At 47.2% G+C, this 14,608-nt stretch overlaps 5 protein-coding genes across 5 annotated transcripts; 3 read left to right on the top strand and 2 right to left on the bottom strand.

Moving 5' to 3' along the window:
• Positions 1-772: 772 nt before the first annotated feature.
• Positions 773-3,637, top strand: EDB82DRAFT_201962 (uncharacterized protein). The gene is made up of 5 exons (XM_065607207.1): positions 773-1,093; positions 1,157-1,361; positions 1,409-1,619; positions 1,665-2,355; positions 2,410-3,637. The coding sequence occupies exons 1-5, from the start codon at positions 991-993 to the stop codon at positions 3,426-3,428; spliced, it is 2,229 nt and encodes a 742-aa protein (XP_065463723.1). The 5' UTR covers positions 773-990; the 3' UTR covers positions 3,429-3,637.
• Position 3,638: 1 nt separating this feature from the next.
• On the bottom strand, positions 3,639-4,208 carry EDB82DRAFT_557240 (uncharacterized protein; the record flags this gene model as incomplete). Its single annotated transcript, XM_065609695.1, has 1 exon — positions 3,639-4,208. One exon carries the CDS (start codon positions 4,206-4,208, stop codon positions 3,870-3,872), a length of 339 nt encoding a protein of 112 aa, XP_065463722.1. The 3' UTR covers positions 3,639-3,869.
• Positions 4,209-5,288: 1,080 nt separating this feature from the next.
• EDB82DRAFT_576223 (uncharacterized protein) lies at positions 5,289-6,650 on the bottom strand (the record flags this gene model as incomplete). Its single annotated transcript, XM_065609971.1, has 2 exons — positions 5,332-6,650; positions 5,289-5,302 (listed from the first exon to the last, which is right to left on the bottom strand). The coding sequence occupies exons 1-2, from the start codon at positions 6,275-6,277 to the stop codon at positions 5,289-5,291; spliced, it is 960 nt and encodes a 319-aa protein (XP_065463721.1). The 5' UTR covers positions 6,278-6,650.
• Positions 6,651-8,045: 1,395 nt separating this feature from the next.
• Positions 8,046-9,888, top strand: EDB82DRAFT_502636 (hemolysin-III family protein). Its single transcript, XM_065608690.1, has 3 exons — positions 8,046-8,914; positions 9,004-9,231; positions 9,292-9,888. Exons 1-3 carry the CDS (start codon positions 8,309-8,311, stop codon positions 9,448-9,450), a joined length of 993 nt encoding a protein of 330 aa, XP_065463720.1. The 5' UTR covers positions 8,046-8,308; the 3' UTR covers positions 9,451-9,888.
• Positions 9,889-11,451: 1,563 nt separating this feature from the next.
• Positions 11,452-12,934, top strand: EDB82DRAFT_476576 (uncharacterized protein; the record flags this gene model as incomplete). Its single annotated transcript, XM_065608068.1, has 5 exons — positions 11,452-11,747; positions 11,953-12,002; positions 12,058-12,145; positions 12,366-12,696; positions 12,821-12,934. The coding sequence occupies 5 exons, from the start codon at positions 11,452-11,454 to the stop codon at positions 12,932-12,934; spliced, it is 879 nt and encodes a 292-aa protein (XP_065463719.1).
• Between the last annotated feature and the right edge of the window lie 1,674 nt (positions 12,935-14,608).

Below are 14,608 nucleotides of genomic sequence, written 5' to 3'. Positions count from 1 at the left end.
GGGTGTCGCGTACTGTGCTAAGCCACACTAGTCATAGAATGGTCCGTGCTCAAGCAATTTCTGGAAAATGCTGGGCGGCCTCTGATTTCGGCCGGCACTGTAACAACCCCACAGAGGGTAAGTTCTTGCTTCTTGATTTGGACTTTCTTTACACATAGTTTTAAGCCGAGAGTTTAGGACTCTTTCTAGGCGCGGCTATATGCAACCAGGTGATTTGTACCATTTAGAGCCATGATAGGTTAGTTTCAATACTGTACCAGTATGCGATAATGAAAGGTGTTATGGCAACGAAGGGTTAAACACCACGGTTTTTACAGGGTTTTGTCTGGTCCGTTCGCGAAAGCTTATCTTACACTCAATGAAATGGACAAGCGGACTCTAATTTCAACTGACATTGTACTGTAGCAGAGATCAGTCTTACGAGTCTTCCTAGAAAGGGGCCGCCACGATTCATCATGACAATGTTTCTTTCTTGATACAAGGCCATACGGTCGCTGCCAACTCCCTAGCCTGAGTTACCTTCATCTTATAGAGAACGTTGTTTCCCTTTATAGAGGATGCTTCAGGTACCCGATATTATAGGATAAGAGTGTACAAATAGTCCTGCAACATATTGTAAGAACGATAGCGAAAGCCGAAAAATTTGTAGTTGCTTATGTCACTCGCACTACCTTGCCCAACTTATACTGCTTTTGGATTCTTTGACTCTTGCCTTAAGGTCACGTGTCTTGGATATCAGCCTACTGCGACTATAAGTCCTCGTGAATTTTATCACCTACTGCCATCCTTCTACACTTTTCGACTGACCTTGGAAGATTCGATCGATATATCCTTTGAGCTTCTGCATGCACCTGCAAACCCCTCTTAATCTTTCTTCATGCATACCTTCTGAAGACCTAATATTACTCTTGACTCATTTGAACATAACGTATTGCGATTAAGCTTTTATGATATTCTCAAGAACACTGCATCATATCTGGACCCGTTGAGATGAGTCAGTCGCCTATGGAAGACCATTTGCAAGTCAAACGTCACCAGAATCTGGACTCGTACCGGAGCCTATGCTCTCTTCCAAGCAGATTGAATACAATAGGTAAGTCACGTTAATTGATTCACCGTAACCGCAAGATATTGCTTTTTACTAATAGAGGGCCAGGACCTGATGCTGACTACCATTCCGGACCTAATATGGGCTCTAGCGACGATGACCAAACATCTGAAGAAGAAGAAGACGGCGATGAACATGATGACGAGACAGACGAGGCCCTGTATCAGAAATTCAAAACTCAAGGTCCAGTCCTGGCAGATCACTCAGAATTGACTAAAAGGAATCTTGACATTGAAGAGGAGCAGTGGAAACGGTATTGACTTGAACCCGAACCTTTAATTCTAAGCTGACGAGAACCAGATTTTGCCAGCGCCGTCATCTTGATGATGCGGATAAAGCGATTGTCCGCTGTGACACTGCGTTGTTCAAGGTATATCTAGAGATACGTGTGAAGGATTCTAATGTAAAAAAGCTATCAGCAGTACAAGGCTACTGGAAGAGGCTTAGCATGCTTTATGCTATGAAAGCAAAGGCCAGTATGGAAAAGTCAGTTTTGTTTGACATCCGTAATGTATGTGAAGGCAATAGTGCTAGTGGCGAAGGCTAACGAAAACAGTGGTTACGTACCTACTTGACACCTAAGTTCAAACTCGATACTTCCAAGAAGGAAAAATCAGCCATTTCCGTCGACACTCTATCCCTCCTTCTAACACACCATTGGATTGACGACGAAAGGATCTTTCAACATGAACGTCTACGAATACAGCACGCTGCAATGCTGATCATAGCTGGTGCTACGAGCACAAGGCCCGGGGCATTGATCGGAGCGCTGCTGTATAAACATTTGGAATTCCAGGTTTTCCTTCCACTCGAGGGCGAGAACCGATCACAACTTGCCCTTATCGTCAGATTGGAAGATGTTAAGAGGACTGCCGGCGAAAAGGAGCCTAAGGTTTTCGCATTTCGTGAAGATGACATGCTGATATACGATCCTCTGGTTCTTATTCAAGCCTTAGCGCTTGCCGATTCAGCATTCCATAATAACTTCCAGAGACCTGAAGACTTCCACAACTTGGTGGTGCCTCCTACTACAGATCGCATCCGCCTTCTGTGGAAGGAGGAATGGCTTAACCGCCCTGTTTTCCGCGATGTGGAGCAGGTCGACGATGATCTTCTCATCTCCACAAACAAAGCTATAAGTTACCAGAAAGAGAGACTTAACCTTATTAAGCTTGGCCGTTCACTTGGAATTGAGAAGTCTTTAGAGTGGTATGACCTACGTCGTGGCTCAGGCAAGCAACTGAATGGTGAGTATACCCCTACCACTACGGATCCGACAACATACCTAACACGATCGATAGACGCCCTAACCCCAGAGGAACGCAACAAAATCATGGGACATCGCAAAGGAGACTCCAGCACTTATTTGATGTACTATATGTCAAACTTCATCGACGCCGACTGCCAGTCTATCTGCTTTGGTAGTGCTCCTAGGCATGACATAGTAAGACTTGCTGCTCGGCTTCGCTACCACAAAGGAGCACCAAAATCCCTGACACCGGAACAACTATCAGATATTGATACCGACCAAACCCTTCGTATGTATCTGAAGAAAAGGATGTCTGCGATGACGAACCTGAAGGATAAGGGTTATCGAAGCATGAAGGATGCAATTGGGACAAAGATGAGAGACCGATACGACAAGTACAACAAGAAGGCAGCAGCTCGAAGACAGAAGCTCAAAGCACAGCATTTGCAACAGGCTATCGAGCAGTTCCACAAAGCGATACATATTGAGGAAGTAGACCGTCAACTCGAGGGTATGAAACCCGCTGCGGAAGTGATTGCACCCAGCGGCAATACCTACGAGATCCAGGAGAGAGCTCAGGTTGCACAGATCTTCTCTGAGTTGGCGTGTAAACCTGACAGGAATTCTATTTACAATTTACGGGTCAACCTCATCAAGACGCTTATAGCGCTCGCTGGGAGGCGAGAAGACCCAGTAAAGATAGCTGCCAACAGGGGTCTCAAAGCTTCGGCAACAAGAAAAGCAAAATCCCACCATGACAAGAGCCAGTATCTTTCTGAAACCAATCTTAAAGGGCCGGACCTTACTGAAACATCCATGAATCAAGGTTGCGCTTCGGGGCACAATTGTCCATTTTGTTTAGCACGAGGATTTCGAAGCCCGTTTAGCCGCATAGACGTGCTCGCGAGACACATACGTGGACATCTGATAAAGAAGAATGGCCCGTTTCGCTGCCCGTGGCCCGATTGCACTTCGATCCTTGCCGACCCCGAACACTTTGTTGCGCATGCCCTTCGACAACACGGTCTCCAACTTCCACCGCAGGTTTTGAGAAACATGATTTCGGAATAGTTGATAGTTATCATTTCCTTTCTACAGTTTTATCATGAGCTTTATGAGGGCTATCAATCCTTGAATACACCTTCGCTATAGCTAGGATTGTTCTCTAAGATCATGAACTCCCTGAGTATATCTTGAGATACGATCTGGCTTCGTCAATATAGTGTCAAATTTGAAGAGTTCATCGAGCAGCTGTTGTATCAGTGAAAAGGCCGGCGTCAAACTCTTGTACCTGTCGCCTTACTCGCCTGACTTCCACCCAATAGAAGAGTTCTTTGCTGAGTTCAAAGCCTTCATCAAGCGTCACTGGCATGAGAATGAGCACTTTATCCAGATAGAATTTTCCTCATACCTAGAGTGGTGTGTACACAAGGTCGGATCACGGTAGTTGAGTGCTAAAGGTCACTTTCGTCACGCCGGCATAGAGATCGAGGAGCCACCGAGCGGGGCGCATCAGACACACAGAGCGTAATAGACTAAATACGGACTGTGATCTACTCTGAATCTTCCAGCGCCTTCACATCGCGAAACCAAAACTTTACGTCGCTCACCCAACGTCTTATCGATGAAGAACTGGACATCCTGATCGAGACGAATCTGCTTGAGATCTAGCCCCTCAGCCAGTGTCAAGTCGCACGTCTTCTTGTACTCCATCTTCCATACATTATTGGCACTCTTAGAGCTGTGCCAGATGCAGTACTTGTTCACATTAACGTCGCGCATTCCTGGTAAGCCGAGGTATTTCAGGGCATATGGGACCCAGATGATCAAGCATGGGTGGAAATCTAACATATTTGCGGACTAATACTGTAAACGCTGCCTCGGGTCCTTTCAAATTCAATGCTAAGGTACATAATATATGGCATATTCTTATTTTAACACAATCCTAGAAAACGGTTCTATTCGTGTTAAGCAAGTTGGTGAGAACATGGGCTAGCTCAAGGTTTTGCTCAGACACCCATCGCCGGGGTGGCAAAGTATCCAGCGATGCTCGGCCCGTGATGCCGTGCTGGCCACCTATTGGATGACAATGATATCAGAACGCCGTCCGGATCAGCCTGATCTCTGCACGAAAATTCCAATGTGGGGATGCTACTGTAATATAAATTATCTCAGGACGTCATTCGTCTTAGGCCATAAATGGTCCTAGGACATCATTTATCTCAGGACGACATCTATCTCAGGACGTCATTCGTCCTAGGACATCATTTATCTCAGGACGTCATTCGTCCTAGGACATCATTTATCTCAGGACGTCATTCATCTCAGGACGTCATTCGTCTCAGGACGTCATTCGTCTTAGGCCATAAATGGTCCTAGGACATCATTTATCTCGGGACATTATTTATCTCAGGCTAACAACTCGTAAACGTTTGCTTCCAAGTTAAAACCGCATCCCGACACGAACAATTTCTCGACTTTCGCCAAAACTCAGGCGACTATAAAAGTTTATAGGACTTCATCATGGTGCGTTTATTGGGCCTGCACAGCTACCAGTACTGCATAACGGCGCTGGAGTTTTAAATGAAAGCATTGATGTCGCAAACAAGGTGGGTGAGGCTTTGAAGAGGGGCTAACGGTGTATATTATTCAGGATACAAATGCGTAATATAATACTTTTTTTCTTGGCATATTGGATGCCAATACGGAGTAAATGACACCAGTAACAGATGCCGATGAGATTTGTCTTCTTCACAAGGTTTCTAGGCACGGACCATGAGTAACTGTGTGTAAGAAAGCCTTACCAGCCACTGGGTCTGTAATGCCTGCAACCTGTAGCCTCCCCGCCGGGCCTAGCGAGCCTCATCTAGGCAATTAATTACTAGTATATTCTGGAGCTAGCTTCTCATCAAGGGTGAGGAATAGCTTTTTTCACACGCTAAAATCTTGATATTTACAGTGCGTCTTGCTCTACCTATGTTTGGAGAGTCGTAAGAGGCGTTAGCTACGAATAGTCGAAGATGGTGGACAAAGGCGAGAAGATCAGCTAGGTAGTGCGATTCATCTTCAAACTCGCCCCACGGCAGTTGCTCCGTTGACCCGTCCCAATCAGATGCATCGTCAATTATCACCTCTGTCAACTGAAAGTTGTCGGTTTCAAAACCTTTCGGTTCTGGCTTGTCAAGTTCCCTCCTCGACGGTACCCAGTTCTTCCTCTTGATACGATCGATGATGAGCCACAGCGTCTTCAGTTCCCCAAACCTCGAGGCACACACGATAAAAGAACAGAGAGAATCAAGGCTTTGGGTCCGAGGTAATATGTATAGACTAGAAGCCCAGACGCTACGGTATCGCCATCCCACGTCCTGCATCGGCATGAGAGCTGGTATTAAATCGTCGGGGATTGTATCAGCAGACTGAGACCAGCTAAACATGCTGGGATCGTCAAGCTGGAGGATAAAGAGATCGCGACCCGGACACACAACTATAGTACACTGCTTGTGGGCGATGTCCTCTAGTGCCTTGGACTCTAATGCGTTGGTCTTAAATCTGAGATTGCCGCGGTCGGTCGTACTCCAGATCGTTATGCGCTTGATCGGAGCGAGTTTACGCTTCATTACGTGCCGTGATTGCCTGCACGTATTCCAAATACTTGCGTCTACTAGATACGTCGGAGGGTCAACCTCGGCGAAGGAGACCGTTCCTCCGCGGAAGGGATGTGGCCCTTCAGACGGTGTGCTAAGGCGATACTTGACAGCCCAAGGAGCCTCTAGGTGCCGCTCCATTAGCAATTTACTTTTGTAGTCGCTGGTTAATCTGAAGATGTGTATGCCTGGCTTGGCAGGACGGATTCCAGAGCTCCACATCTCGTCTTGCAATTCAAGTGGGAGGCTTCGGAAGTTTTCAAATGAACGAAGCATAATTTTTATGATGCAAACCGGTTCGAGGTAGCATACGTGATATAGATTTCAACCAGGCAGCATAACAGTCAATAGTATTTGTCAACTGAAAAGGAATTCCTCAAGTACTTCTGTCCAAATCCGATTTCGGCTTAAAATAGGTAGAATGGCCGGTGAGGATGTACTCGTTGTCTTGCCGCCACTTGGGGCAGCCGTGCCATATAAGGGTCCGGGTTGTGGGCGCTGGTTTGGCCATGGCCTGCTTTGTTCTGTTTTGGCTCACAGGCTGCGCGCCGCGTTGTTTAACAGTCCCTGGCCCGGCCATAATGACTGCGCGCGGTTTCCACAGGCTGTGCTAAATTGTCTTCGGATCGGAGGAGGGGTTCGGCGACAGACATCGATGTTGCAAGAGGAGGAAGGTTAAGAATTGACTATGAGGGGTAGGGCTACTTTGTGGTTAGCCTCAACCATCTAATATCCTGCCTAAGTAGGAAGGAATCGATAAGACCCTTCTCCTATATAGAGGCTGTATAACTTACTACTAAATTTGCTTAGGTCTATCAAGGCATCGCCGATTATATGCATTAATTTTTTTCAAATTACCAACAATATAAGATGGTGGGTAGGACTTGACAGCCAACTAAGCAGCCTCTACAGTCAAGGGCAAACCCAGCAAAATTGGTATTCAAGAAGCCTCAACTACAGTTGACTTGGGACTGTAGGACAAGCCTTTGCATTTTCACCCACCTCTTTCGATTGAAATATTCCCTAGGTTCCTCAGAACCTCGATGACTGGCATGTCCCTTGTTCCCACACTTGCCTTCTCTCGCTTCTCACGTTGTCGAAGTTGTAGGGCGCTAACACTAAGAACTCTATCCGCTTCTTTGCCCACAACTAGAACCTGCTGCTCGAGCTTGTAATGGTTATTGGCAAGTTGGTCCACCTGGAACTTGAATGAAATTCAATTTCACACCTTATTCAAATGAAGTCAACTCCCTGTAAAGGGGGGTAAATTAAGTCAATTGTACAACAACTGATTTCGGACTGTAGGACTAGGTTGACGTCTTACCGAAGATCGAATGGCTCATCACACAAGTTTCCAGTCCTCAATAATTGCTTTAGATAAGAATAGATTGCTATTACAGTGATCTAATCTCACCATGGTATCTAGCCTTATTACTGAGATTGGTCGATGTAATATTGGAGATCTTAGCACTTGCACCACTGCATCGATTACCAATGCATCTGTTGTCCTACGACTCGATTGAAATCTCCACTGCCACCTAAGTCCACCTTTGTGCTCAGTCCCCAGAGCCTAGTGCTACAGTCCAAAATCAATTGTTGTACAATTGATTCAGTTTACCCCGCTTTCTAGTTTAGGGGGTAGACTTGAATACCGAAAAATGGATTAGCGTTGGGGTAAACTCAATTCTGACAGGGGGTTGATGTGGATTGCTGATTGGTGCTTTGCTACACGTTCAGGCAAGACGACACGTTAAGAACAGCGCGTCAAGTTCTGATTCTAGCTTGCCAGTACCTTTCGCGATAAACCTAACAGCCAGCCAGAAATTGCTATTGATATTTTCAAGAAGTGGTTCGTTAAACCATGGCACTCAACCGTATGATAGAGCTTGGCCCTTCTAACCCTACTGTATGCAGTCATGGCAAAATTTCAACGAAATACAACAGATCTGGTCCGTGCACGATGCTGGGTTATCCATGCATGCGTCGTATTATATATATCTTCGTTAGGTAGGGGTACACAAGACCACGCCTCAAAAGCTAAATTGCTACCAAAGCTCTCATCTCCTGCGATGCTCCTTTAGTTCAAGAGACGGCCGATTTCGATCATTACACTCTATCACAAGGTTAATATTGGCTACATTGACTGGTATTGTTGTTCTCGGGCTGGTATGTACGTGCCTAACTATACAGCAGCGTTAATCTCCATCATTTACAACTCAGCCCCAAGGCCCTTAGAAGTCTCAGCTCCTTCTATTCGACCCATATAGTAGTGCAAGACCACACGGTTTTAATTCCAGGGTCCGGCCTATGCTTTGCATTTTCACCACCCAAAACCACCAAATGTCACCCCGTCCCCGTTTCCGAGTTTCGTCCTCGAAATCATTCGAGGCGCAGAAAAGGCAAGAGATGGAATCCGTTGGCGCGACATCATTTGGCGTTGGTGAGGTAGCACGCCCGGATCTTTGCTCGCTCCATCAAATGCCGGTATGGTTTCAGCTGCAATCCAATCCATGGATACTTGACAGTTATAGGCCTATCTCCAGTTCCACTCTTGCTTCGGCCGGCAGTCTTTCGTATATACACAACGAGTCGGTGAATATCTACTCCCACCTCATCCCAGCCGTTTTATTCATGCTCGGCGGATGGCATATGCAGCATTACCTTGCCAGTGAATACCCAAAGCTCACCGGCGCCGACTCAACTGCCTTCTCCATCTTCATGTTGGCGGCTTTCGCATGCTTATCATTGTCAGCAACGTACCACACTTTGATGAACCACTCCCAACGCGTGGAGCATCTATGCCTGCAACTGGACATGCTGGGTATAGTTATCCTTATATCAGGTGATCACGTATTGGGAATATACGTCATCTTCTGGTGTGAAACCTGGCTACGATATGTATACTGGTGTATGGTTAGTTTGTCGCGATGCGCATACTTTTATTATCCCCGTGCCACACCAGATAATACTTATGCTAATAATAGTCCTTTCTCGGACAACAGGTTGGATTCTTTGGCATCATCACCGTGTGTGTCACATTGAACCCGAAGCTCCAAGGTCCAAAGTATCGCCTCCTGCGAGCATTATCATTCGTGGCGGCTGGCATGTCCGGTGTTGCGCCATTGATCCATGGAATCAGTGCCTTCGGCATAGCCCAGACGATAGAGAAGGTACTTCCCTATGCCCTGATAAAGGCTGCGTGCCTCGTGTCCGGGACTTTCATTTATGCGGTAAGTCTCCCATTCTGCAGACAAGAGAGGAAGGCGGCTTTAACACAAGCGGGTCTCAAGACTAGGTTTCCTGAAAGGCGATATCCTGGCTGTTTCGACCTATGGGGTTCCCACTCGATCTTCCATATCCTAGTGGTGTTTGCGGCTGTTGTCCAACTGATAGGGTATCTGGATGCTTTCGACTATGCCCACACGAACCTTATCTGCTCTTCGCGTTGAGTTATGTAGATTGTGGTGTACATCATTTATGCTTGAGCCGAAGACGCTCACTTCTCCACGAGTCCCGCATGCATTTCGAAAGGGCCATCTCTTACGTTACTGGCGGTGGAACAGACTCAGCCAATTCCATGCACGGAGAGCGGCTAACAGGGCAAGTCATCGACAAATTGCGCAAGTTGAGCAGGGCGGTGATCTGAAGTGTGGTGGGACTAGAGAGCATGTTTGCTCGGACCACAGAAGAGCTGAAAGCTTGTCGTCATCTTAGATATCGTGTGTGGAAATCAGCTCAGCAAAGCACCGACGCGCACTCTATTGGTCCCATGTTCCTCATGGCCATAAGAGGTCGCTAGCGCGTTCAAACGACGGTGACGTAGCGAACATAAAAGTCGTAAATAAAACGTAGAACTGTGATGGCAGGTTCTACAGTACAGCATCTTGTGTTCAATGAGTGTTAATTAAATAAATCCCGACTTCCTATCCTTAGCAAGACACTTTATCCGACCGCCTTTTTTCAAGGCACAGTACCAGTCTATGTCTTGCCTGCATCAGCTCGGGGTAAAAGCCGAAGTCGGGTACAAGCCGACACAGCAAAAACGAAGTAATATGCAAAGCACTATCGATCGCCCATTGCTCTCTCGGTCGCAATACCGCACTGAATATACTGTACAGCTGTACATGAACTTTGTGATTCAAAGTCTACATTACCCGACTTTCATCATTCAGCAAGCGCACCAATTCCATTTCTTCACTCTTGTGATTTGTGGGACGGGGTGCCTATGCTGTCGGATGGCTGAGCAGCAGGAAACGCCTCAGTCCAGCATTGGGCTACGTCCCGAATCTCCTTGATTTCCTCTTTGTTTCTAAACAAGGGACCCCTGATTAGTTGATCTTGTGAAAACATTACGGGATGATCTCCGCTCACTTTTTAAGTTGGCCTCGTATGCTAAAAAGAGTGGCGGTTAGTTAGAACCTCGAACAAGATCTCGTTGGGTGGCTTTACGTATCATTCAATTCCTGTAACCTATGCATTACATTAAGTTAGCATTGGACGAACGCCGTCAACTTGGATACCCCAAAAGCCACATACTCGGAAAAGTGTTCAGCAAGCGTTTGATTAATACTATAGCAAAAAGTCATCGTCAGCGAAAGGGCGTTTCTCTCCCGCCAGGAATCTCACGCTGTCAATGGAATGTCTCGTCTTGGCCGAGAAATACTTTCGCTTGGCCATTTAAGCAATGTTGGCACAGTCGGTTGCGATGGTTCTGCTGCATGTGCGTGTGTGGGGTGGCTTACTCTACTACTCTGCACTTGAGCTGAAGCATTATGCCTTTGTCGATTCGGTCTGCGAATGATCATATTGACGGTTCCAAAAATGAAGGCTCTGGATTCCTCGTTGTTTTTTTATCTCGTGTAAGTAGACATTGAGAGAGTGGAGATAGCCTCGGAATCTTTAGCATGCCATGATAAGAGCCTCTTCGTATTTAATTCTTTCCATCCTTTACATTAGCTACAATAGAAACCAGAGAAAGAAAACATAATAACGCCAGAATCCATACGCCCGTGCTGGGATTATCTCCCATAGCCAAGCTACTCACTCTTACACACACACCCCCTCCCACTCTACCTGTGCATATTACTAGAGCCACGCTTGCATGGTTCAGAAATGGCCCAGGTGACAGAACAGCGCGCAAAAACGGCCATTTCTGGGCCGGGCGCTGGCGGACTACCTACACCTGGAAGAGCCAGATTGAGACTAGACGACTAAGAGAGCATTTGAAAGAACTACCGTACTGATCGGCTCTCAGGTTGTATATTCATAGTGCTGTATAGAAGGAAATGAAAGCCTCAAACGAGCAAAGTCATCCACCTCCCAGGCGACTGTCAAACATTCAATTATCTACACTATTCTAAATCCGTGTCCTGGATGACGGCACAGCGTACGAGAACATTTTTGCGTCAAGTAACGGCATGATGAACAACGCTCACATGGTGAGTGGCGTGATGACTAACGGCGGCACGGCATCGAGCCGTCCTGTGGGCTCTGGGATCCAAAAGCGGAAGCTGGCGTACGCAGGACAGCGACAAACGCAACCCCAACATCAGCCTCGACATCAACACCCGCAGCAACAGCCACGATTGAGGCCGCAACAGCCGCCGGCGAAGCGACAGCAAAACAGACCAGGCCTGCAAACAAACAATACCATGCATCCTGATACGCCTGGCATTGGTCTCTTAGCCTCCCGGGTTCATGAGGCCCCCGGAGATGAGATCGATGACGTTGGCTTTGACGAATTCATGTGAGTAGCCGTACAGATATACATATCACCACTATTCGCGTCTGACGGTTTAGCACAATGCCTTCGGAGTTATCTTACCCCAAAGGTGGCGAAGAACAGCTCCAGGAAACGGCCGATGCAATTTCGTCAAAGCTAGATACGTGAGTTTCCATCATCATCATACCGTCCAGCATACCCAACAGACCATGCGACGATCATTTACCAGAGGCGCTGACGGGTCTTCAGGATATCTGAGCTGCTGCGACGAATACTCGAGTATGTTTCGCACAGATTTTGTCCCCAGGCTGTTTCACTTCTCTATTCTACAAAGATGAGGAGAACTCCTCTGACACAATTCGTAAGCTGAATCAACTCCCCGAGGACCACGCACAAGACACCCAACAAGATGGGACCGGAGAGTACGTCGAAGGGTTCGATCCTGGCACAATGCCCTACTGAGGCATCTCTCATCTGACTTAGTAGAAGACTGTGTTGAAGTGGATGAATGGCTAGCATAGTGACCTATCAACATGAACTTTTCTAAGGCACGGATAGCCGAAGACTCGATTTTTACTCGTCGTGCTTACATATGAACTGAATCCAATGGTCATCAATTCTATCTTTGATATGTTACGGTAGTCTCATTATTGACTATCCGAGAATAGTCTGTTCTTTTCAACGGTCGGCGACTAGATTACGAACCCACACCGGCCTTGTAAGGCGGGAAGGAAGGAGAGCTAGATGTACCGAGTACCGTACAGTCCGGACCAACATTGAAAGGCATCTGGGCTCTGACCCCGTGTATCCCGGACAAGCGCCGCTACCCTTGAAAACCGGATTACGGGTATATACGGGACAGGCTTATAGCGTTACGTTTCCACATCCAGAACAAACCTTAGTCGAGGAAGGGGGGATATCGGTCGCTCTTATCAGTTATCCATCGATAGCGACGTCACCAAGAACCACGACGGTACGCTTGTGAATCTGGTTTTTCATCCGACACACTCACAGTCTACCCACTATCGACTTCCCTGAGCTCCTTCTACAAGGATGGCGTTATTGCAGCTATCAGCCATTGATACACAATACCATAGGTACTACCGGACGATTTGGGCTGGCGCAATATCCTTTACGGCGCTACATCTGCTCTCCGCCAAACGTGCAACTACCGGCCTTTGCATAGGGGGGTAATAGAAGCGCTACCGTGAACCACTGGTGGGTTCTGTCTTGAGGCTGACCTCGAGGAGACTGACAACAGCGACTGCGAGGATGTCTGCCGTTCTTGTCTGTTTATCGCTACCAGGTGCGACCATCGAACAGGGACAAGCCGGCAACTGTCTTACGCAGGTAGAGTTTATTCCTGTCAGTCGACCACAACTTGAACAGGTAGCCCTCGGCGTAGAGTAGTTTTGTGACACGAATGCTGAATACTTGATGATGATTACCACTGTCGGAATGAACAGTAGAGTTGAAAACAGCAGGTCAACTCAGGCACCAGCAGTATACTACAAGAATGTTGATAACAAGCACACTTTCGCTGGCGGGAATACAGAGGCCACATGGCATGGGGCCAGATCTCGACGCGGAGGACATCTCGACGCGGAGGACATCTCGACGCGGAGGACATTCTTGTTCCAATCGCAAGATACCATTATACAACGGGCCTGTCTGTAGGGCGATACGCCAGCGAAGACATAACCATCAACAGTGACAGATTCAGTACGCGCCTCGTGCGGCTGCGACCCCGTAGGAACTTCATAGCATGTCAGAAAGTGAAGGGAGACAAAGGCAATAAGTTCAAGAAGAATGAAAGAGGGAGCTGGGGCAGAAATAGAAGTCAAGGATGAGAAAGACAAAATAGAAGGCGGTAGGTTGGATTGGAACGTCGAAATCCATGATGACGCCATGACCACATCCTCTGACGTCATCTTGATACACCACTGTCCAGTTTCCACCCACGCGCCCCTTGACTCTTTACTCTTTTCGATCCTCGCTTACCAATAATTCGCTCGACAGTCCAGAAACTGCCGTTTTATTGCCAAGCACGAACGCTTTGAGTTCTTAACGCTCATACACTGCTCATGTCGCCTCTGGTCCAATTGGCTCGAAATGGCTCCCAGGTGCAACTCATATTGTGTCTTGGAGGTTCCCTTGTCGACTCGCGGGACGAATATCCAGTTTCCACTGAGTGATGGGCCTTACAGTAGGAGCTAATTGTTACAACCAAAGTTAACCTTTCACCCGCAACGTACACCACAAAAACTAAAACTTACGTCATCACCACCACACCAGGACCAAACGTCCATTTTAGGCCCTCGATCAAAACAGCCAATTACGGCCAAATAAACAATGTTCAACAACGAACGACTCATGCAGCTTCTCTGCCCTAGTAACCTTATCGCGCAGTGTGCGGGTGAAATCCTCCATGCCGATATGCTCGCCCATGTGAAATAAGCCCTCTCCATCCTCGGACCATCGTATCGACGGCTCCTACTACACTTGATTTTGCCATTAGCTACTAAGGTCTAAACTAAGGTCCTCCAAGTTTAACCCTGCCACCAATATGTCCAATCCTTCCGCGTCCAAGCAAAGACTCTTCTCTAGCTTACAAGGGTCCACGTTCTGCTTTTTGTTGTACCACGAAGGAGTCTTGATGCCACGGATGAAGTCAGCCACTGAAGCAACACTAAATCCCAAAAACGGTTGTTCTGGCTTCATCATCGGCAAACCCTGGTCCCGCATTTGTTTCATCAGGTATCCGAGAAGCCTACATGAGCATTCCAGGGAACAACCAACTCGCCCCACGAAAAGCTCTTCTTGGAAAGTGTATAGCCGAGAAAAGAGTTGATGGAGTAGTCCGATACGTTGTTGATCAATCTGAT

The sequence above is a fragment of the Fusarium venenatum genome (genome assembly GCF_020744135.1).
Source record: "Fusarium venenatum strain MPI-CAGE-CH-0201 chromosome Unknown EDB82scaffold_3, whole genome shotgun sequence".
Classification (NCBI taxonomy): Eukaryota; Fungi; Ascomycota; class Sordariomycetes; order Hypocreales; family Nectriaceae; genus Fusarium; species Fusarium venenatum.
Note: the sequence above shows the minus strand (reverse complement) of the source record. Positions and strands in the feature narration are given on the sequence as shown.